The sequence below is a fragment of the Xenopus tropicalis genome, chromosome 1, assembly GCF_000004195.4.
Source record: "Xenopus tropicalis strain Nigerian chromosome 1, UCB_Xtro_10.0, whole genome shotgun sequence".
In the NCBI taxonomy this organism is placed as follows: domain Eukaryota; kingdom Metazoa; phylum Chordata; class Amphibia; order Anura; family Pipidae; genus Xenopus; species Xenopus tropicalis.
In genome coordinates, this window is record NC_030677.2 from 140,337,883 (window position 1) to 140,363,361 (window position 25,479).

At 38.1% G+C, this 25,479-nt stretch overlaps 1 protein-coding gene across 1 annotated transcript in view; it reads right to left on the reverse strand.

Moving 5' to 3' along the window:
- acin1 (apoptotic chromatin condensation inducer 1) overlaps window positions 1–25,479 on the reverse strand; it is a 47,977-nt gene continuing 22,498 nt past the window's right edge. Inside the window, exons 7-19 of the mRNA XM_012953275.2 lie at window positions 24,851–25,087; window positions 24,017–24,129; window positions 11,813–11,933; window positions 7,889–7,934; window positions 6,468–6,619; window positions 6,011–6,160; window positions 5,319–5,499; window positions 5,038–5,186; window positions 4,370–4,477; window positions 4,081–4,188; window positions 3,486–3,774; window positions 1,588–1,688; window positions 1–851 (exon numbers count right to left, since the gene is read on the reverse strand). Of these exons, the coding sequence (XP_012808729.2) occupies window positions 573–851; window positions 1,588–1,688; window positions 3,486–3,774; window positions 4,081–4,188; window positions 4,370–4,477; window positions 5,038–5,186; window positions 5,319–5,499; window positions 6,011–6,160; window positions 6,468–6,619; window positions 7,889–7,934; window positions 11,813–11,933; window positions 24,017–24,129; window positions 24,851–25,087 (2,034 nt within the window). The 3' untranslated portion in view covers window positions 1–572. The remainder of the gene's footprint in view (window positions 852–1,587; window positions 1,689–3,485; window positions 3,775–4,080; window positions 4,189–4,369; window positions 4,478–5,037; window positions 5,187–5,318; window positions 5,500–6,010; window positions 6,161–6,467; window positions 6,620–7,888; window positions 7,935–11,812; window positions 11,934–24,016; window positions 24,130–24,850; window positions 25,088–25,479) is intronic.

Genomic DNA, 25,479 nt, shown 5'->3' on the forward strand with positions numbered 1-25,479 from the left:
TGATAAAACTAACTCAGATTTTTATTTTCTGATAATCCACTTCATTTATAATAAAAAAAAAATAAACAAAAATAGGTTTAATTGGGGAAGATGTCACATGTGAAAGCCACTTGAGCAGAGGATTTAAAGTAACCTTCTTTCTACCATGAATATGTCCTTCGGTATTAGGCAGTTAAAAGGTTAACTGGGAACATTGGAAAGGGAGAAAAACCTCATTGCACAAACTGTCCAAAAGCATCCGGTATGTTAAATCTACACCCGGAAGTTTACAATTAAAATAGGGAAAAAGAAAAGGGGGGGGGGGGGGGAAGGGGGAAATTTACATACCAAAAGGGACCAGACAAGTTGGCTTGCAGGGAAAAAGCTTCAAAATTTATTCTGGAACCACAGAAGCTATATCCTGCATTTTAAATAAACCTTTCCCTTTGGTAGGGGCCGTAAGAGAACCAATTCTTTAACCACAAGGTTACTGTACATCTGTGTGAACTGGTGCACTTTTAACCCTTTTGATGGTGGACAGGACTTTTAAAGGGGCTGGGATGTCAATACAGGAGGTTATCAGCAGGTTGTGTTCAGCGCCGGCCTCCTCGGTCTCTCACTGGTGTACTTCTACTGCGACTGCGGCTGTGCCTCTTCGTTTCCCGCCGTTCTCTTTCACGCGGGCGCTCTCTACTGTGCTCTCTTCTCTTTTCTCTGTCAGCCTCTCGTGCTCTCTCTCTATTTCTTTCAGCCTCTTTCTCCCTCTCCTTTGCTCTCTCCTTTCTTTCCTCCTCTTCCTGTTCCTCTTGCTCTTTCCGCCGCTTTTCTCTCTCTTTTGCACGCTCTGCCCTATCGGCAACTTTTTTTAGAATCTGCAAGAGAATATAGGATTAGCTTTCAAGGTTTCAGTTATGCTAAACTGTGAGAGCATGATAAACTCAGGATAAAATCCCTGAAAATGGCATTATCACCTAAAAAGATGCTGGTGCATATGATTTCAGCAATACGCAGTCACTCCTTGAATATGACTCAAGGTGTTACCCATTTACACAAATAGAGATCAATAAGTGAGCACACACTGTGCTAAAACACCTCAAGACTTTGAGTTTTGATAATTGTATGCAAGCATATTTTTCAGTAGGGATGGAGTCACTTTCAACTTGCCTATGAGACAAGTCAACCCGAAATATATATTTTTTTGCCTAATAAAAGAAAACATTTTAATCAATTTTGCAATATACATTCATTAGAAATTTGTAATGGTTTTTGTGTTATTTGTATGTATAATTGCTAATAAAAGTAGCGTTTGTCTGTCCTTTTCTATTCTCTGCCAGGTGGCTCTGGCATTTGAAACAATGTAACACAAGGCAGCAGACTGTTTTCAATAGCAATAACATTTACAAATAATTTTAAAAGAACTAATAAGTTATCTAAACCTTTACAAAAGTTATATTTTGCACAGTCTTCTGAATGTTACATATTGCTTTACAGGCACTCAAAAGAATAATGCAGAGATTGTGAAGAGGATGAGGGTCTGAACAGGCAGCAGATATTTTGAGAAGCAGACATCCTATTATCCCTTACTGGTTTCAATTTTAATGCAATTACCTGGTCTTCAGTGAGTGGGAGCCAGTATATACAGGGGGCAGCTTTGGTTTTGTGAAATAAATCATCTAAGAGTTTTGCTGGGGGTTCTTCTTGTACTTTCTCTGAAATAGACAAACAAAGCGGGTTAGGGAGTTTGAGCCTTGAAAAAAGAACCAATTACTTTTTTGTAACTTTTAGATCTGGACAAAAATAACCCACAAGAAGATGGTGTTGACCATTTTACAACCAACAAAGAGAAAGCCATAGTGCCAAAGCACTCATGCAAAACATGTAACTAACAACTATGGTATGATGCAAGTGCTTAACCGTGCCACACATATAATTGCACAAATCCCCTTACACAATTGAAATGAACGGGCCTTCACATATAAGTCACTACACTATTGAAAGATATTTGGCATTATTACGTTATATTAGAAAATACTTGCAGTTTTCTGGTAAGAATGTATGCATCATGAATATGCATCTATAGGCAAGTATGATCAGGTATGTTCTGTGATCGATCAGCCTCTGGGCCTAATGGACAAAGAGCATGAGGGCTCAATGCATGGTATGGCCACCTTTTTGTATTTGAACAAACAGCCAGTATGATTGGAACCACTGGACATGAAGAGCTGCTCCTCTTAACTGCCCATGAAATTTTCAAGCCTACCTGAGCCCCAAACCAATATTCATAGTATATGAATGTCAGTCAGAAACAGCCAGCTGCTATATGTATACCACTAATCGTACAAATGTTATTAATAAGTGTATGGCCAATTTAACATTCCACTAAACACAACACAGAGGGCTGTTTGGACAGCAGGGCTGAAAAACAAGCTGCCAGGATATCAATTGTAAAAAGTATTTTATATACAGGATTAAAATAAATTAGTACAGGTCAAATATATAATTTACATTGTTTGTATTTCTTGTCCTTTTTATGGGCTGCAATATCTTTTGCAAGATTCCTTCTTTACAAAAAATAATTTGAAAATACAGATTTGGCCATGCCCAAGCTTTTTTTTAGCAGGATTCGGCGGAATCCAAGTGCCTGGCCAAACCCAATCTGAATGCCATAGAAGGTACCGTGAACTAGTTAAATACCGCTTTACCAGTAACTGCAATTTAAAGAAAATAACAACTTTATTTATATCTATGTATTTTCCTTTAACTAAAACTTCAACTTGCCAGTCCCCAGTCACTGGCTTCTTATGTGCCTCTTTGATTGGTCAGTGAATACAACTGGCCCTCATTGGGTGCTGTACTTCAAAGACCCCTTAACTGTGAGGATAGGCACTGAGAGACAATAACAGATCTATTTAGATATAAGCGACATCATATAAATACAACTACAAATAACTGTATTTAATGTGCAGTACCTATAAATGAAGTAGTGTATGGGTCCTATGGCTTCTGTACATACTGTAAATGCTGCAAAATACAGACAAGCACATCCTTCTACATGCACTTAACTACAACTAAAGACTAAACTTTTGTGCGGTTATCTATACAAAGACTAGAAGAACAACAGTTCAAGGTTTAATACAAGATATTTGCACAAATAGGTCTTCCTAAAAAAATGTTATATAGTCTATAACAATTCAGTGGTTAGATGGCCGTGATCCATTATTAAATAATATTAACTTATTTCTCTGCTATTATATGAAGAAATAACTTTAACTTTGCCTATGGAGAAAAATGAACACCTGTTGAGATGAGTGTATAAGTCAGACACTATTTCCTTATGTATGAAGATTATTCCTATAGCACAAAAGGCAGAATTATGTGGCATTAAGATTCTATGAGAAAGAGACCTATACATGGATACATGAATTAAAAAAAGAACCAATAGCAATGTGATCATAAACTGGGAAGGGGGATGTACCCTCTTAATTTAATTTCCTAAAAAGATTCACCTTTCTTTTCGTTCTTCTTCTCCTTGGACTTTGCATGTTCTTTCCTCCTACGGTCTCGAGAGCGTGATCTGGGTCCTTCCCGGATCTTGTCTCTATCCCACTCTCTCTCTGAACGTGTGCGCTCTCTTCTTTCCATCTCTCGCTCTCTCTCTGCCCACTGCTCTCTTGCTCCTCGGTCATGTTCCCTGTGCTCACCTCGCAGAGCAGGGATGTGTGGATGGGGATGAGGTGGCTCCTCTGGTTTTGGCTCTGGTGGGCGCTCCACCAAAAGACCCCGATGGAAGTCCAACTACAATAAAAAAGCATCCAGTGTTTAACCCTTTATATGAACTCTAACATAATTTCCATATTCAATCAATGTTTGAAGCAAAAATGCAGATGAACGGGACCCTTCTTATATGATGTGATTCCCCTTCTTATATGATAGGATTCCCATAAATCATAAAAGCATCTTTTACAAAGAACCAATCTCTGAACAGGATTTTAATTGTAGAGGGGTGAAGAGTATTCTCTGCAACATCCAGTATCCCCACATTTTGCTTGGAACAAGGAAACAGCTCTAAAGGTGTTAAGGAACAATAAAATGCAGCTTTACCTCATCTTGCTCAGCAAAGTCGACAGAGAGAAATTTTGGATTGGACTGTGGCCATTTCACACCATGAAGAGAGTTTCTAGTTGCAACTGCTTCTTCTGTTGTGGAGTACTGTGAGAAAATTAGCGTAGAACAATTAGAAAATATTACTAAAACATGGGTATACATACTATATTTAGAGAGAGAGAATCAAGGGGGGACTGCAATCAACAAGCTCAGTATTTGCAAACTGATTTTATTAGAAAATACAGAAACAGAAAGTAATTCCAATGTTACAAATACAAATTCTCACCGTGACATAGCAGTGGGATTTGATTTTGTCTATCCAAAAGTTCTCCTCTATTATAGCTCCTGTACGAGAAAGCAACTCCTTTAGTTGTCCCAAAGTGAAAGGTCGGACCTATAATAGAAAACCATTAGACTGTTAAACCAGGTGATGTTCCTTACTTGACACACACCCCAGAAATCATGGGTTGGGCAAGGTATTGCAGGGTGGTAGCTTTTAGTGGCATAATAAAATGTGACTGGTAAAGTATTTTAGAGTGGTAGCTTTTAGCAGCAGTTTTATAATATGGCTAATCCCAAATAGTAACAATAAAACTCGAGTGAAGGCCTGCAAGATTCTTACTGTACTTAGGTATTAGATAAAAACCATTAGTCCTACCCACAACTTTGTCATAATGCAGCAACCACATCACTACATTATACTTTATCACTTATTTTATCTCAATCAGTAAACAGTCAAACCCTGATTTTATAGTTTCCTGGGGACCCGAAAACAAAACAAGTAGAAGTGTGGTAAACAGAAAAACAAGGTTTGCCTTAAAATGGGAAATGCTCCCATTGAAATGCATTATAACATGAGAAAACCGCAAAAAAAAAAAAATCCAGGAAAATGCAACTTATTATGGGGATGTAAAAACAGGGTTGAGCATAATCAATTCTCTTTTTATAACTTACCAGATTACAGATATGCACGATACAGCTTATTTTGTTGCGTGGGGGAGATGGAAGCTGAGATGCTGTTCGAACAGGGTCATCTATAGTAACAGAGACACCGCTCTTTTGCTGACTGATTGAACGCCTTAAGAGTGTATCTCCCAATGTTACTGTAGGAAGAATAAATTCAATTGATTTGTTAGAGACCCTATCAAAGCTGATGGAAAATAAAGAGTATGCAAAACATTAAACAATGTTTGACAGTGTTTTGATTCATTGACTCACTACCATGTAGTACTCACCTCTAACCTCTGCTCTTGCAGGACTCTCTGCAGGGGGCTTCTTGACTTCTGGTTCAACAGGAGGAGCTACCTCAATTTCCACTGGAGCAGGATCTGGTTCTGGTTCAGCAGCATTTTCTGCCTCATCCTCCTTTACTTCTCCTTCCTCTTGCCCATTCTCTTTAATCTCTGCTGGTACCACCTATAAAAAGCATAAACTAAGACTTAGTGCTCATTGTAACTTAAAGGGATTCTGTCATGATTTTTATGGGGTACTTCTTATTTTTAAATTACAGTTTACATAGCAAATGATTCACTCTAAATTCACTATAAAATTTTATTCTTGAACCAACAAATGTATGTTTTTTAGTTGTAATATAGGTGTGTATGCAGCCATCTCAGTACATTGTGCCTGAGCTTTCAGAAGCAGCCAGCGCTACACATTAGAACTGCTTTAAGATAACCTATTGTTTCTCCTACTCCTATGTAGCTGGAGCAGTCCCAAGCCAGACTGGATTTCTTACTTTTGAGTGCTATTCTGATCTACTGGGAGCTGCTATGTGAAATATTAAAATTAAATATATAAAAAAAAATCTGTTTGTGTTTATAAAAAAACTGATTTCAATGCAGGATTCTGCCAGAGAAGCGCTATTAACTGATGTGTTTTCATTACAGTATTCCTAATCTCTTACAGAAGATAACATCAAGCTCACCTGTGTAACCGTTCTACAAATTTTGAGGCCTTTATCATGAGAACCATCATCGCCATTCCTCTCTGCCTCATCTTCAGAAATGTGAGTGTCCTCAGCATGAAGGTCCACCACTGCTTCTTGCTTTATCTCCTTGATCTCTGGGATAAGATTCTGGGGAAAGACAGACAAATTGCATGCTACTTTTTAATCTGACGGACACTTTAACACCTTAATAGCACAAGGTTCTGACATTTTTGATAACTGAACAAATCAAATATTGCAACTTCAATTCAAGTATAATCATAATTTCTAAGGTCAGTAGCATGTTATTTTCTTTGGTGAGAATACTTTAGTGTTATGAAACACACATTTTGGTATCTGGCACAGATCATTATATATTTAAATAAATTACATTTAATAAATTAAATCAATCTATTTAAAATCTTTTCTAGGAATGCCGATTTCTGTGGTATTGTACCTTAAGTGATTCAGTGGAGATACTTATTGAGGGTTTTTTCTGTGTTGTTGCTGTACTGGCCCCCCAGCGCCTCCGTCTTGCAGGATGAGCACCCTCATTGTCACTGTTTGTTGTAGTGGACGATGAAGGCTGAGTAGAACATTTACCAGCAGCTAATTGGATAGAATAAAGTTATATTGTTGCAAGGCAAAAACATTTTCCTTACTTATAAAACAGACAGCAATGTTTCATCTGGGCCAATTAAAACACAGATAACAAGTGTGTGAATATCTGGGTGGATTTCCTTTGCTATCCTGAGGCTGATTTACTAAAAGAGGTGCTAAACTGTACCACTGAAGATACCTATAACAGCCAATCAAACATGGTGCTACCATAGAAGAGATGCTCCTTATTAATATGCAAAGTGAAAGAAATTCTAGGAAGAAATTTTCTATTTACAAGGAATACCTTATTGACTGAACCTCACTCACTGGGATTTAAGGTGATACTCACACTAAAAAACTAAATTACAAAATTTGAATGTACAAAAAAGTTACCTATAGGTCACAATCGTATTTTGCTGATGGGGTGCTTTTGCTTTTTGGATTCACAGACATCTCTCTCATTCACAGCTCTTCTACAGACTGACTAGCCAGGCTTTCAGGCTTCTTGATTGGCCAGCTGAGTCTAATCAGTCCCATCTAGTCAGTCTGTAGCACTTATTCTGCTATAGCCAGTCCATGTATTCTTATGAAATGGCTATATCTTCTGTTATTGATTAGCTTGCATACATATAAAAAGTGACTACAATGTACAGTATCAGTGTTCCGACTGTAATACAAAAGGCAATTGTAGTTTTATGGGAATGTAAAAGAGGATGCCCTAAAGTTATTGTTTAACTACAACTCCTACATCACCTGCCAGCACACTTGGCATATATGTTTCAAATTGCTGGGCCTTTGTGCTAAATAACTTGATTGCTGGTGCTCAGAAAAGCAAGTGATACCTAGCTTCTTTCATGTTTTTCTCATAAATAACCAAGAAATAAAGCCCTATGTGATTGTTAGTGAGATGGAAAATGTCAGACAATATGAGGGTGAAATGGGTTGAATTTTTAGACCTTATTCAAATTCTTTTCCAGGTTTTCTATCAGATAGGAAAGATGGACAGGTGGGGTTGATCTTTAGATTTCAGTCAAGAATAGTTGGACCACTCTTCTCTGTTAAGAACACTAGCTACCTGCCAGAACTAAGCCAAGTTAAGCAGATTCCAATTCATGATAGTTCCCCTTTAAGAGTTCACTGGGAGAACTTCACAGTTCTCTATTCACTTGTACTGGATTTTCCGTGGCCGCATTTAGTGAATTATAATAAGACAACTGTGGTTAGATTAATCTCATCATATAACTGAAGAACTGAGCGAATTAGTAGATTTTTACTTACATATAACAGAGATCTTCCTTTTGAATGTTCTTGGTGGAGTAGTACTCTAAAGAAAAATAGAAAGGGGCAAAAAGAAACAAAGTGGGGTGGATGTAAAAATTGCACCCCGGGAAGAAAAGACAGTTGTTAGTTATTTTACAATATATAAAAAAAAAAAGTATAAATATAAAAAAGTAAAATAAAAAACCTGCAGCTGAAAATCAGTATGATTGCATCATTCAAACTTCATGTAAGTTAAAGCATCATAAAGAATCTCAAAGGTGCTGGTTTAAATCAATGACATTACAAGCATAGAAATTCTCTAAAAAGAAAATTGTTCATCTTCCCTAGGCTAAAGCATTTGGCAGTAACATGTGAAAGATTCCAGGATTTTACAGACCATACCTTCAGCATTTCAGCATTACCATTTAAAAATTTTACACACATTTAAAAAAATATATATTTTTTTTTAACAAACATATGATTCTTAAGATTGATAGTCTACTTTATAGCTGGCCATGCATGGTCCAATCATAGCTATCGAAACAGCAAATCCACACCAAGTCATTATCTTATTGCTAAAGCAGACAGGTTATCTGTAGGCAAAATGACCAGATATCTACTAAATTTAAAAGGTACATTTTAAGTCCAACCAAAAGTTGTGTACCAGATTCCAGTATGCATTCTCCTGTTTAGCAATGGTAATGATGGCTGCTCTGTCCTTGTCCACACGTATAGGGGTAGGCTCTAGGAATTCAGTTAATTCAGGGGTGGGAGAATGGTGGCTACTAGATAAATATATATAAAATAGTTTTTTTTTTTTTTTTTTTTAAATAAGAAACATTTTAATTCTGTAGACCTGTGGAGAGCTATAATGATGTTTTATCCCTTAGGGCTTACTCATGAGCGGTTACATCTGCACTTCCCTGTGTTGTGTTCCTCAGCATTTCACCATGCCAAACGTAGGTGGGACGCAACACACTGCATTCCACCTGTGTTCGGTGCTTACATGTGTCTGTGTGGGTAGGGGGAAGATTAGGAATAGGGTGAGTTTGTTTTTGCGCTTCCCTGTGGTGGAAAGCAGAGAGGCGCAGAAGCAACCACTCTTAAGTACGAGCCCATATATCTTCCTTTGTAAGAACTGAAACCATTAACAGAGCATGTTATCTGCTATATTAATTGTGTGCCTTTTACAGTATTCAACCTGAATTGCTGTGCCCATGGACACGTGATTAATATAATCTAAACCAGCACAAATGGATTCACTAATTAGTCTGTAAACTGCTTTTTCGTACAAGAAGTAAGAGAAAATGCAAGGACATTTTAAAGGGGTTCTTCATTCCACTGCTCATAAACTGCTGTCTGCTTCTATGAAAATAGACCATACAATAACCTTGGACTTTATTCATCTTTGGAGGGTAAAAAAAAAAAAATCCTGTAGTTATAAGTGGAAGAGTATAGGTTACATGATACGATACAACTAAGTAAGACCAAGTAGTTTTCCAGCAACAAGAAGAGAGAGTACACCTATGTACAATCCTCAACACAGATTGCTAGAACTCAGTTAGCTGCAGCTTAGTTCTATGGCATACATACATGATGCTTCAATCCACTGTTAAAACTAAATGTTGCCATACTACAACTGACTCTTCTACTTACATCTGCTGGGATAATTTTGTTATGTCCAACATAAAGTAACATTTGCTAACTGAACAGGTCTACTTCCAATAAAATAGACTTCAGATTTATGGACAGTGGTGAGTACTGTTGCCCTTTAATAATCCTTCAGCATAAAAAAAAACTAAAGCAAATAAAAAAAAAAAAAAAAAAAGAGACAGAGGGAAATAGATAAAAGAAAATATATAAACCAACGATTAATCAGGAGTGAAGAAGTGTCCTGGTACCCCTTGTTTCTCTCCCACGTGGCTCGGAAATGGCCAGCCGGTGCCCCTCTGAATATTTTGGAATTGGTTTGGTCCTATATTTTTGGAGGGTGTGATGGGAGGAAATGGTGATCGGTGAGGAGGGTGGGTGAGAGGGAAAATCGTCCCACTGAGATCCTTGCCATAAGGTCATAAGTCAATTTAAGTAAAAGTTCAAACTCATTTGCAGAGAGCCCCTTTCATCCAGGTGGAAATCCCCACAGGTTCAAAGTGTTACTGAGGGGATGAAGACCTATGACCCTTAACACAAAATTTTGCAGAGAATGAGCACTGCTGGCAAAAGGGTCAAAATCGCCATATCACCATCGTGGCCAAAATGACACTCATAGTTGAAGAGTCCCAATCATATTTTAATGCCATGTGGTCTGTTGAATGTATTGCTTACAAGGCAAGAAGATGAGTCTTTAGTAGAAGCATTTCAGATTTTGCAGTTTTGCAAGACAACATCAAGAGTTTGTATAATGTCCAACAATTCTGCTCTTTACAGTGTCGGAATATGCCTATTTTCAGTATAGCTATGCTTGTTGTTGTTTCCACAACTCTGTTCATTTTGTTTGTAAGCTGAGCAAATCCAACCTGTGGAATGGATGGTTTATGGAGTACCATGTGACTGAACTAAACTCTTTATAAACGGCAAAAATTTATTTTTCTGAGACATTTGTTGCTGAGACATTTGTTCTCTGTAGCATAGGGAACCCCCGCGGTAAGCAGTCACAGGTTTTAAATATACTTTTTTTTTTTTTTTTTTATAGCTGATGCAGGACAAGGCCTTTAGGACAACTCATGCATATTTCCACGTGTATGGCTTTCTCAGAACACATAACTGCTTTGCTTTGGGGCTACGTGTTAAAGACAATTATATTTCGTGACATCAGAATCAGGCTGAAGGGGATATGATGCCAACCCATTCCTCCTTTCTTATGGCATACAGCAGCGTCTGTCCAACACCCTCCGGGCTGCTTGGGTAAAGCTGGGCTCTGAATGGGTGGTGCTGTGCCTGGTAGTCCAGCAGGAATTTGGTGAAGGCGCTGGGGCGATGGGACAGATGTCTTTACGGAGGAAGGAACGGCACACACACATATACAGGCTTCGCTGGTTGACAAGGGAGGTGGGAGAGAGCAGGGAGCACCTTATAACACCATCTCCCCCTCCCAATGAACACCCCAAACTGCAAATTGTTGTGGCTCCAACCCAATGTTCACCTTTGTATCAACTTTTAGAATTTTGTAGATGTAAAAGAAAGTTAAATGGTCCTCATGTTTTATTTTAGCCTTCATGTTCTATATTTTTCTAAGCCTTTCACTGAATGTTATCGGGTTGTTGGGATAAAGGAACCAGAGAACCAAAAAAACTGGATAACTCTGAAGATGATCTTTGTCTACTAAGGCCCTCTCATATTTACTTTCCATTCTGAGTTCTAATTGCTGCCAGGTTATTATTATAATTACACCCTAGCAGTCAGTCAAAATTCTAGGGCTGATAAAAAGCAATTAATTAAAAAAAACCATAATAAAATGGCAAATTTAAAAACTACAATCAAAGTCATTTTAAAAGTTACATATGGGACTACCACTTAAACACTTTGCTACTTATGGGGCTTTAATTTATGTGAGGCCATGTTAAAATGTGTTTGCCAAACTCTCACACAGAAGGCCTTACACCCACCAACCACTTTAATGCATTTGTGTCTGGGACCCCACACGGCAAATAACTAAACATTATAACATGTTCAAAATAAACAGAGGTAATTTTCTTAATTTGATTATACCGAAAGCAATATTTTACTACAATTAAGTTATGTAGCACTGAATATTAAGAAATTCTGCATGCCACATATGGAAAAGCAGGTCAGAACTATCAATACTTGTTTGCTTATTTTGTATTTTGCTTATTTAGGGTATTGGGTGAGAGGTCCCATACAAATTATGCTTCCTATACTTTGTACCTTACTGAATACCAGTCTTAGACCCCTGAATAAGGATGCAGAGCAACATCGGCTTACCTCTTTTTTGTCATCTCCCTCACAGAATTCCTCCGAGGATTGTGGGGGTGCAGCCTCTCGAGTCTCACCCTCTGTTTGACACTCTGAAGCCTCCATCACCACGTCCTCACTCTCTGGCGTGCTGCAAAGAAAAAAAAAGCGATTTAGAAACAGATAAGTAGCCATCTATATGAGCTGTTGCTTATAATATGGATTACTATGTTCATTTCGTCTGTCACATGTTAAAGTCCTTATTGTACATAAAAGCAGGGAATGTGCAAACTACAAGCTAGAGGCTCAACACTTTTAAATAGGAGTGAAGCCCCTAATTTCTCCTTAGTTTTGCTGGAGAACCTCCTGATTTACCATTACAAGGGGGGAAAAGGGGAGAAAAAAAAAAAAAAAAAAGATTGTAGAAAGCCAAAAAGTACTGCTGTAGTAAATATGGAAAAAATTATAATGCAGTCAGGTTAAGAAAAAGACCAAATTACAATGTAATCTGGGACCCTAACCTAGTTTTGTACAATTTTCGGACTGTGTGTGGGCTCCGAATTATCGTTCCAAAAATTTTCGTACCATGGTGATCGATTGGCTAATCAGAAAATCTGTGCATGTATTGTGTACTGAACTATACCCCTGGGGGCCTTCATTGGAAGTCACTTTCGTAAGATGGTGTCTGACAACTATTTCATGTTCAGAAAATCCTGATTTGTATTTTAAGGGCTTTACCTATAATTTTAGTCTGAATGTTAGTTTCAGATCGTTGAATTTAAACATACGACTGAAATCCGAATGTTCGTCGAACAAAGACTAAAATCTAAATGTGTATGGCCAACTTAGGTTACCTTGGCTGCAAAGCAACAATAAAAGATAACTGCAAGCACTTCTGCCTCTTTGGAGATTATCCAAAGACCAACAAAATTCTATATAAAACATACATTTAACAGACCCATTTCTATTCATACCTTGTGAAATCAACACACCCGAAAACAAATAGTTTCTGTCACAGAGAACAGACAAAGCAATAGTGCCACATTTACAACTCACAGTGCACCCCAAATAGCTGTGGCTACACTTCCAGCATGCCATCTACCAGCACTGTAAACTGATGAAGACCTTTGAGCTGTGGCTGCCACACATTATTTATTAAATATGTATACCATCCATCCATTCCACCTCACTGACCACCTTCACATGCAGCTTTACTCATAGAACACAATGTGATCTAATGATTTGCTCAATTTGTGTTGAAGGCGATGGTGGCTTTTTTTTTCAGAATTGCCGAGGTGCAATTTGTATCCATTTGTTAAGTACCAGTAGAGTTGGACTTGCATCCAGTGACACACACGAGATAAAACCAATTTAATCCAAATAAGCACTAGCAACATCACACTATGACTATGTGGACAAACTTGGTAGCAGGAAGTACTATGGTACTATTCCTTTAATTACAAAAACTGTATTATTGGGAGAAAAACACACAACATATTCACTCCGTACCCTTCCAAGATAATTATACCTGCTTATTCCCTTATCATATATAAACTGTAACTTGAATATTCCTAGCCTAACATCAATATGTCTTTGATGGCAGCATCTCTATGGTTCCTTTTGGCCAACCAGCATCAGGACAGAATCTTTGTTTCTATTATTAGTCTAAACGGCCCACTAGACTTAGCATACATGTCCAGATGGTCGAAATTGGCCAAACTGCCAACCAATGTATGTTTCTACAGAACAGAATGTAGTACATAATTAAGCTATACAAAGTGCCCTGTATAGTGTGATCCATCTGGAAGATATATACCATTCTTTGGTGCAATAAAAGATAAGTTTCTTCCTTCTTTGCTTACAGATTGAATCTCAAATGCTCCAGTTACAATAAAGAACCTTCCACACCCACAGCACAACCTCACAGCTCTGATACCTTAACTCTTGAACATCCATTCTAGTGAACTTTAAAGTGACAATCCACAAAACCCATACAAGCCACTTAAATTGCGACCCTTCAGCTGTTTTGAACTTTAACCTTTTGAACATTTTTTCTATCAGCTAAGAAAGAGAGGATTATTGTAGATCAGGCACCATGGGATGGCTCGGGTTAAACGTAGACTGCTAGCCAGCGCAGGTCCCAGCCCATTCCAGTTCCAATGGAACGGGTGAGCATGACGTCGAGCTGGAAGAGGCCATGAAACACACAGGAGGCTATACTCCACACACCATGCAATCCCTACGCGCTCACCCACTGCGGCAGCACCAGCACATCCTGCTCGTCTCATGGCTCCCCGGCACCAATGCAACCCTGCCGCCCAGCTACCCCACGACACTGTAAGCACCTCTAACACCCACACGGAATCCTCTTACCAGTCTTTGTTTTCTGATAACATTTCCCTGGCAGCCGGCTGAAAGGAAAGGGGGGGAGGGATGGGAGGAACCTTTGGAGGTCGAATGGAGTAGGTTAGAGGGAGAAGGGGAAAAGAAGCAGCGGTGAAAGGGGGGAGTAAAAAGCGAGAGAGAAGATCGAAGGCAGCCGCGGGTCTCTGGCCTGGTCTTCCTCCCGGTACTACCAAATTTAGCTCGCTCTCCGGCAGGGGAGCTACACTCAAACATGCTCGGCAGCCATCTTGATTATTACCCAGCAGCCCCCAGCGCAGAGAGGAAGGTTCTCAGAGGCGGGCAGAGGGTGGGACGCGGCGGCTCAGAGCAGCTCTAGTTACAGTGTGGCTTTGCTTTCCCACCGGACTGCTGGGCAAAGGTGCTGCACTATGTCACACACGCCGGCAACACCCCGATCGATGTGGGGCCGCAACAGCCCCCCCTGAACTGCCAACCCCAGTGTCGTTGTACCGTAATTCGACTGCGTCTGGGGTACATGGGATTTCAGATTTCGGACTTGTTCAATTTAGCGTAAAACGTTATCTGGATATTACCTGGCTCAAGCTGTACTACAACTCCCACAATGCTTTTAGGCACTAGTAGCGCACGCACACAAATATTTAAAGAATATCACAATATTCAGCTACTTCCGCTAAAATTTATAGATCGATATATAATGGATGCTTACAGCATACTTTGTTACATATGGTAGTCCTGCATGTAGTATACTGTGGTGGGTGGCATTTCACACAGTGCAAATAATAGAAGCTTTGCAAAGTTGTAGGGCAAACCCTGCAGGTCTGTAAACAGCTAGGCTTAGTTACTAACAAAGGGCAAAATAAGTAACCAATGAACATTTGGCTTTGGAGGCAAACGAAATACCAAAAGCAAACACCTAGTTGGTTGCTAAGGGTTACTGCTCTGAGGCACTTTGCATCTTCTCAAATAGGACACCCCAACACCACTCTATTCCATACGTGTGTGCATAGGCAGGTTTATATCTGTGTGGCAGTAAGCATAGGCAGATTTAGCATTTTTTGTCCCTGGAATACAGAAATTACAGGGAAACCATTCCTTTCTGTACTTTGATATTTATAAATCATTGTTTTCAATATGCTGAGTGCTGGCTTCTCCAATTGCAGTAGCTGCTTTGTTAGAGCAGTTGGAGGTCACTGTGCCCTGGAAGTGAAATCTTTTGTCAGCTGTACAAGACAACACAGAGCCACACCAGCAGTGGAAGATTTCTCAGCTGATTTAATGCAGAGCATTATGGGCAAAATGTTTTTTGTATGTAGCTGCACTCTATATCTTAGGTGGCCGATCTGTTACAGGAGACATGTTGGATAAATGGATAAAACGCTAATTTTTTTTTGTAGGCAATTATGAATAATATATTGTGCTGGTTTCTCTTTGGGCTGACATTTAATCCTATGTGTAAAAATGGCCCCTTTATTGGAGCTCCCTATAGATCCTATCAGTTCTCTGTCCATGGTTCAAATCAAGGGTGAGTGTGTCTTAACAGTCCCTGCCAGAAGCATAGCAGGAGGGGGAGAGCCAATCACAGCCTTGCACTCACACAAGCAAAGACACGCTTCAGTTCCCTATCAGGTCAGCCTAGCTGCTGATTGGTTCCTATCCTACAGTGCAGTGTACTGAAAGCTACAGGCTCCCCTGCACATCGAAATAATTCAGCCAGCAGGAAGTGGAACAGATGGGGACTACTGGGGATTTGGTGGAATTTGTCAATAAATCAGTCAGAAACACTACTTTTTTTTTTTCTTCTATATTTAGGAGTATAATTCACTGGTACATAATTTTTATATGTCTCTTTTAAAGATGTGTGGAGTCTCTGTAACTGTTTTTATACCTGTACAATATCCCCTCATTTGTTCTTGTATAGCTCCAACTTAGAACACTTTATAGAGACTCTAATCATTGGTATCTGTCCAAAAAGAATTACATGTCTCTTTAGTAGATTTACCATAGAGGGTGACTTTTAAATGGAAAGCAGATTAATTAATAAACTCCAATGGAGCAGGGCTTTTATGAATAACTGAGCAAACTAGCATTTACTAAGCCAAAGTGCAGTAAACCAAAGTAACCATTCAGCACATAGTTTTGATCAGTTTACAGCAGTATTCATGAAAGCTTATCTGGTTTCTGCGAGTAACAGCACTGGTGCAAATTCACACAGAATGTGTGGGTGCTAAGATGATCACACACAGGCCTCTCCAGACAAAGTTGGCAGTCTGTATTAGGCAGAGTTTCACTTTCTTTAAACCACTAATGAGTCCAGTGAGGTGCCAAAGTGCTTGTCCTCAATAAGACAAAAAGTCTCAGCAGTAAACAACCTGCCAGCACCTATGGTAACCACTGTTTATATTTGCCAGTATTAATCTTAAACACTGGGTGGTTGTGTGATATAGGAAGTTCACTGTTGGCATTTTCGTCTAATCCAAAAACAAGAAGTGGCTGCTGTGGGGCCCAGAATTATAGATGATCTGGTAGTTAATCCAGACTGACGTACAATTTGCAATACAAAATTGTTACACTGCACATCCACCTGGTATAAAAGAGGCTGTTAGAGAGGAGTTGTATGGGGCCCAATAAATTTTGTTCCATCGTGTTTAGGCTTCTTATTCTGAAATATACCCTATATAATTACTGTGGTTTTCAAAACATCCCGTCTCAGTAAAGGAGAGTTTATTATTAAAAGCAAGTCATCAGTGCTTCTCACATTGAGTCTGGCAAACACAAGAGAAATGCTACCATGAATGGGTTTAGGCGCAGAACTAAGACCACTGCACAGGGACACAAATACTTTTACAAAATAAGTACATAACAATACAGCAGAGATCCCATTTTACATTTTTAAGGGAACCAGAAAAAATAGTGTCAAATCTGGGAAAATGTAAAATCAGGAAATACATTGTAAATTGGGGGGGGGGACTACAAAAAATGTAAAATGCAGGAAAACTTAAAATCGGGTCATATAAAAATCGAGGTTTTACTGGATGCTGCATTTCTTATTGGAAAATATACAAACTTTCACAGATTAAAAATCCCTGGGCTCTTTTACGAACACTGTGAAAATGTGCACCTGGGCAGTAAGCAGTATTCTTAACTTGCTAAACTAAGCTATTTTCTGCTGTTGAGTACTGCCAAGGTGCAGAGTTTCTCCATGTTTTAAATAAGCCCCAATGCGTTTGACAAGTCTTGCATAATCTAATTAAAGAAACCAATCTCTTTCACATCAACCGTATATTTTTAGGTCTGATTTTCACTCCAAATATTGGACAGTAATTTATATACAAGTGCCTAAGTGCAGTTGGGTTTTGTTATTTCCCTTTTCCCTGGAAATACTGCAGAAACACATTATTAGGAATTTTCTCCAACCTCATACAATTTTGACAGCGTGACTATTGGATCAGATATTCTGACCACTAATTACACTGTCGTGTGACTTATTTTGTTGTTTCACTGATTTGCACAATTTTTGTGGTTTTATTGCATTTTTATCCCTGTGTTCCTGATCTGTTTTTAGCATAGCTTTGCCGTGTGTAACTTTGGTGTACAAAAATAAGTTTACCTATTTTGAATTCATGAGAATGTGTACTTTCCAAAACTATATGGGTTTCTGGGGGTCTCTGTATAGTTGGGGTGGGTTACTGCACATAATACGCTGTCAGGGGGCTCTGTCTGCAAAAGCTGAGTTGGCAGGCAAGAAATCCATATGCGCTATTTTCATTTTGGGGTCAGTACATACCACAGACTTTGGTATATCTATACATATTGGGCATCAAACTGTTCAGTAGACCTTAGGTATTCCTATTTGGGGTGATTTGCCTTTATCTGATCTTTATCAAGAAATTGTGTGAGATAAATGCGGCAAATTGCAACATTTTTATGCGATTTTCTGAAATGTCATACAAATCTGCAAACTTAGGAAAGCTTTACGGCTTGGTACTTTGGAGCAAAAAGAAATGTGTACCCATTATAGATTCGGGGGAATGTGTACTTTCCAAAAATATATGGCTTTTTGGGGCTTTATCCCACACAAAGAATGTAAATGTGTTGATTTTGCAGGAGCTGAAATGATAGATCATATGGGGGTATGTTCCCATTGGGGCCCCTACATGCCACATACTTAGGTAAACCTATACATATTGGGCATCAATCTGTTCAGTGGACCCCTGGCATTCACATTTAGGGTGTTTTATATTGGTACCTAATGCTGTGTGGGAGATAAGATGCTGAAAAGTTGAAGTTTTGAGGTTCTTTCCAAAAATGTACAATTTTCTGGGATAAACCTTCTGTTAGTGGAATTTTTGGATTTCAAGGCCAAAGTATGCAGCTTTCTGAAGCAGAGCTTTAGAAATTTGGTAGTGTACTGCTGGGAGTTTTTGACCTATACAAGTGAGAAATCTCCATAAAACTATATATATTTGGTATTGGCACGTTCAGGAGACATGGGACTTTCCAAATCAGTTGTATATTCGTGCATAAAACAATTTGTTTCTAGTATGTGTGTTTATATTGTGGAAATTTTTTTTTTTTTTTTTCATTTTTAGACATTTAGACGCCTATATCTTGTTACAGAATTGGAATTAAACAAAAATATATTGTTTTCCTGGGTAAACTAAAAGTCTCCCCGAGGAAAGGCCCCTAAAGTGAAACAGTGCAAAATGTTAAAAAACTGTCTGGCAATACAAGTTCCGCTTTGACCAAAACGGCTGGCAGTGAAAGGGTTAAATTAACTTCTAGTATGATGTAAACAGTTATATTCTCAGACGTTTTGCAATTAAGTCTACAATTTTTATTTTTTGTGGATTCTGAATTATTTAAACTGTGTTTTTAGTAACAAGTGCTTTAAGAAAATAACTGCATTTAAATAAGCTCTAAGCACCCAAACAAGCAACTTGCTTGACAATGCAAAATACTGGGTTCCTGTTAATTTATAAAGAAACAATTCTTGCCCTGATTTCTTCCCTGTAAAGGGATACTGCTGACAGAAAAATATGTATTTAATTTTGTCAGTTTTTTCTGTATTACTGAAAAATGTTATTGCCATATTTCGATTGTTTACATATAAAATCATATGCTAGTGCTTGAAGAGGCACAGAGTAGTTGCAGTCACAGATGCACTGGATTTTTAGAACTAACTGTGGTTCAAAAGACTTTGCTGCAAGTTCCCCAGAATGTTTAGAGGTAAGAGGGTACTCACTTATCATGTGTACCATTCATGCCTAAACCAACATGCTACTAGGAAGCATTTACTAGGTTGATTTTAGATATCAATATACACACAGCCATATGAGTGGAGAGAAAGAAAAATTAGCAGTTCTGAAGTGAGGTCTCCCAGGGAGATTTGTTGCTTTTACTTGTACCTAGCTAGAAACAGGCTTTGTAATTTGTGGTGGGGTATAGACTTGTGGTCTTTTGGTTCCACATATGGGTCTTGGGCCAACTTATTGGCTAAGTCAGCAGGCTAAATCACAAAATATTTGACAAGCTTAATAGTCTTATTGGAAAATATTATATCATTTATAAATGTTTTTAATTATGAGACGATGCATAAACAAATATATTTCTTAAGTAAAAATCGGAATTAAAAGAAGCAAACAGGAGGAAAACATAATGGTGTTCTTTGTTCAGTTAGCACCTCCTTGTATACAGCCTTTGACCATTATCTTCTAAACTGTTTAGAATGTGCAGGGGGAGGAGGAATGAAATATAATGTAGATTACATATACCAATAACAATTAATTCCACCGGCAAAAGGCATTTTTTCTGCTCTAGTGAAGCTTATATGTAGCATGTTATTTCATGTAATACTTAATAATGTTACACATACACCTCACAGCTGGGAGGCAATGGCTGCAATTGACAGCAACATCACATCATAGGACTCATTTACAACAGCCAGACAAGGATCAAATGGTGTTATATAACAAAAGGCAGTAACCCATAGCAACCAATCAGCAGGCAGAATTATCACTCACCTGCATAATGATGCCTACCTTTTAGGTTTCAAGTATCTTGGCCTTGGCGAGTTTCTCTGTTATCAAATTTGAACATGCAGTGTACCAGCAATGAATATTTTATATTCAGTACACTCGAGAGTGGTTCTACACAGTGTTATAACATTTATACATGAAAGGCAGAGTATATCTTCAAAATTAACTCTACACTAAATATTTGTGTGTTTTACAGCAAAAGGGTTATGCAGAACCTCACCCTACAGTTGGACAGGGGATGGGTTTTTATTTGAACAATTGATTGTGTATTTTATAAGACATAAATACCAAATGCCCGTTGTCTGTGAAAAAAGACATCAGTCACAGAAAAATCTATACTTGTAATCAAGGTATGCAAAATTCTATGTTAGATTTAAGCAATGTAGTTGGAAGCATTTTCTTTTTACTTTCCTTTAAAGAGAAACATAAGCCAAACATTAATGGCTTACTTAAGGTATCAGAATTGAACAAGGCTGCTGTACATTTGTGCAATAAATTATGCCACCCAGCATTTAGTTATAAAGCGATACCTCCTCTGGTGCCTCCATTCCGTCAGATTATAAGTATACATTCTTACACACTTTCCCTCGAATATATATCTTCACATGTGCTACAAAATCTGTGCATCTCTAAGCTGCTTGCCCACAACATCCATCAAATCATGGATCACGGCTGCAGGATGGTGCAACAAGTTGTCCACATACATGTATTTAAGATGTCAATAGCTGCACAAGCTTTCGGTGGTCAATCCCTAAGGTACATAGTGTTAGACACGTAAAACCCATTCTGCACTTCAAAATGGTTTTGTGCAACTACTCATGCCTTTCTTAAATGTAGTTGAGCTAGTTGGCTATTAGTATTGGGCACAGGCAGCACGGTGGCTCAGTGAATAGCACTTCTGCCTTGCAGCGCTGGGGTCCTAAATTCAATCCCTGCCAGGGCACTATATACAAGGAGGTTGTATGTTTTTCCAGTATCTGCGTAGGTTTCTTCCAGGTACTCCAGTTTCCTCCCACACTTCAAAAACCATACAGGCAGATTAATTGGTTACTAACTAAATTGACCATAGTGTGAATGTGATGGGGACCTTAGATTGTAAGATTCTCTGGGGCAGGGACTGACATGAATTATAATCTCTGAAAAGCACTGTGGAAATGTGCTGGCTCTATATATAAATAACAAGAAATAAATAAGTGTAATATGTTTTGAGCATTCGCTCATGCACAATCAGCACCTGCACACTAGCAACAAAGGAAGGGTGCCAGCCAAGCAAATAGTTTTGGGTTCCAAATCACTTGAAACCTCAGGGAACAACTAAATTCAGCTAGTAGGGCTGCACTGATTGAAATTCAAATGCAACCACTGCAGCCCTGGCAATCTGGAAACCTTATATAAATGATTTCAAACTGCTGTATGGAAGGGTTAAAATTAAGGGTTAAAAAGTGGTGCTAGGAATATACAATATTAAATTTTAAGCTCTATGGGGCAGGGACCTCCTTCAAACTGTGTCTCATACCACATGGCACTTATTGCCTGTGTATTTATACTTATTTATTATCACACAAGTCCTCCCTGTGTGTAATTGTGTATATTTTAATGTAAGATTGTACAGCGCTGCGTACCCTTGTAACGCTTTATATATAAAGTTATACATACATACATACAATATCATGCAGGCAAACATATCCTACTGTTATGTTTTATCCATAAGTCCTAAGCATGCTTTTAGCATTGTGTGATAAGGTGAAGAAGCAGGTTTGATTTACAAAACTACATAAGATCGCCCAAGGGATGCTATAATTCTGACCGACCAACAGAAGCTTTAGCCTGACAATTAGCAGTCTTGTCCTTACAAGAGGTTTGGAAGCCTTGGTTAGCAAATATCACATTAAATCTGGTTATAATGAAGCCCTGTGCAGCTCTTTCAGGAAGGGGCATTACCACTTTTTTTTCCCTTTGCTGTGTGGAAAAAGTGTTTCTAATTCCTGGAAATGGGAAGTGTGTTTTTAATTTTAAGTGTTTTAAGTTATTGTTTTTCTGATGGAGGTGAGTAACCCCCTTCTGAATGCTGAAAAGGGCAGAAAAGGAAGGCAAATAATAAAAAAAAAAAAGTGACTAGTTCAAAATTTAACATGAATAAGATATTTTATAATGTACTAAAAAATAACTTAAAGGTGAACTACCTCTTTAATAGTAATTAAAAAAAACTCTTCGTAAATATATGTACTTTGGAGTCAGTGTTTAATAAATATTATATCGCTAGCCACGATAAAATCTTAATGGTTATAAACACATTATACTTTTAACTTAGTAGTATACAGAGTCATACTATATAGGCCACCCAGTATGACAGCTCTCACACATATTAACTTGGTTATGTTTCAAATAATAATCCCTGTTGTGCCTAAGTGTGCAGTTTCGGTTAAAGGGGCAGCTCACCTTTAAGTTAATTTTAGTAGGTTATAGAATGGGAAATTCTGAGCAACTCTTCAATTGGTTCTAATTATTTATTTTTGATTGTTTTTAAATTATTTGCCACCTTCTTCTGACTCTTTCCATCTTTCAAATGGGGGCCCCTGGCCCCAAAAATCTGTGAGGCTTCAATTTTATAGTTACTTTTTATTACTTATTTTTCTATTCATGTCCTCTTCTATCCATATATCAGTCTGTCGTTCAAATTACTCCCTGGTTGCTAAGACAATTTAGACCCCAGCAACCAAATAGCTGCTGAAACTCCAAGTGGAAAGCTGCTGAACCAAAAGTGACATGATTAAGAAACTATAAATAATAAAAAATGAAAACCAATTATAAATAGTCTTAGAGCATTATTCTCTGCACCAGGGGTCCCCAAACTGGTTTTTTTTTTTTTTTTATCTGTGAGCCACATTCAAATGTAAAAAGACTTAAGGAGCAACGCAAGCATAACACATGTTCCTGGGGTACCAAATAAGGACGGTTATTGGCTATTTGGTAGCCCCTATATGGACTGGCAAACTACAGGAGGCTTATTGTCAGTACATCTGTTTTTTATGTAACCAAAACTTGCCATTAAGCCAAGAATTAAAAAATAAGCACTTTATTTGAGGCCACTGGGAGCAACATCCAAGGGGTTGCTCCTGAGCCACTGGTTGGGGATCACTGCTCTACACTATACTAAAAGGTGAACAACCCCTTTAAACTTTCTTAAGTAATGATTTTAAATGGCCACTACTAATATGAATTAACTCCCTTATACCACTAAACGCTGCACACTGCACTGTAGGAGGTATGGGACCTGTTATCCAGAATACTTGGGACCTGGGGTTTTCTGGATAAGGGATCTTTCCGTAATTTGGATCTTCATAACTTTATGTTTGCTAAAACTCATTAAAATATTGAATAAACCCAATAGGGTTGTTTTGCCTTCAATAAGGATTAATTATATCTTAGAAGGGATCAAATACAAGGTACTGTTTTATAATTACAGAGAAAAAGGAAATATTTTTTTAAATTAGATAATAATGCTTATAATGGAGTCTATAGGAGACAGCTTTTCCATAATTCGGAACTTTCTGGATAACGGGTTTCCAGATAAGGGATCCCATACCTGTACTACTAAGCTGTTTTAAGTGCCACAATTCTGTGCCCTTTACTGCTCCAGCAATTGGGCTGTATCCATACTAAATTAGTCTGCAGTAATTGTAAGTGTATAAGCTGTAATGGGATAAAGAAAAAACAGATAAAACCATTACCTTAGCTTTTAGGGTGATTTAAATTCAGCAATTCAGTGTGCAACATGTAATTGAAGAGAAATTATATAAATCCAAAAGGACAAAAATTGAATGCCACTTACCCACTGTCAGCTTCTGGACTTTGCTCCTCTTCCACCTCCTGCTCCCTTGGGACTGGACTTTTAGAGTCCTGATCCTCAGAATCTTGTTCCAATTTTATTCTTTTAGTGTGTTCCTAAGATTAGGTCAAATGAAGGGATGAATCAAAATGGATAGGCAGTTAATAATAAGAGGAGATGAGGTTGAAGTGAGGAAAGTATTTAGAAAGGATATAGAAGTGGTAGGAATAGAGTGAATAGAGTGAAAAAGGAGACATTTAAAAGATCATTATTTAGAATATATAAATACTTACAAAGTTATTTAGTACAGTATTACAGTGTATAGGGCAAGTAAAGGCTACATTTTCACTAGGTTTTTTTTTTTTTTTTAATGTTATAGTACATGGATGCTGGGCTAGTTTTATTGTAGTATGTTACATATCAGTTCTGAGACTATGGGTGGCTTTTTTAAGCTTTGATGCCATGTTTTTGGGGTACTAAAATAAAAGAGGGGAAAAAGAGAGGAAAAAAAAAACGTGCTGGAGGGACCCAAAAATTAAATGAGAATTGATTGGGGTATGCAAGGAGAAAATGGGGCTGCTGGCTGTAGCAACAACAAAGAAGCCCTATGGCAAAATACTAAAACAAGCCTAGCCTATGTATATATATATATATATATATATATATATATATTATATATATATATATATATATATATATATATTCCTTTAATTGCCCTTTTAGAACTACCATTATAACAATAGTAAAAAAATAAATAATAGTAATTCATACCTGTTATTACAGCACAGTAGCTAATACTCACTAGCGTATACTAATAATACCAAATACTTCACTCACCTGCATGTCTGGGTCTTCTGAATCTGAATGCAACTGCCGACGTACCCCACGACCTGGCTGAACAGTATTATTCAATGGGGGTATTAGGTCTTCCTGCAGCTGCATTGTTTTAGGTGAAGGAGGTGGAGAGGTGCTCTGTGGGAGCTCTGATGACTCTTGATTAGGAAGTGACGGGCTTCTAGGAGGCTGATGATCAGGAGAATTCATTACTTCAGGGCTTGCCATTTTTGTTGCCTCCTTAAACAAAGAAAATAAGTTTTACTCGTCAAAACAGCAATAACAAGCACATGAACAGTTTACTGTATATACACAATTGCCATGAGATTTATTATTTAGACATGAAAAGAGGACACAGCAGTAGTGAAACAAATGAGAATACTCTACCCTGCTCCAGTAACAGCTTTACCTTGCAGAAAGTTTATTATATTTAATGCTTAATCAAAAATACTGTTCTAAACTCCTGTTTCTGGTTGTACATTGTATTATCAATAAGGCAATATGGTGTCATGCGCTCCACATCTCCTCCTGGCCAGACTTGCTAAAACTGGAATCTAGCTGTTATGGCTCTAAGTCTCTTGCCACACAGTACAGATTCTAGTATACAGTTTCACATGCAAATCACTAGAGTA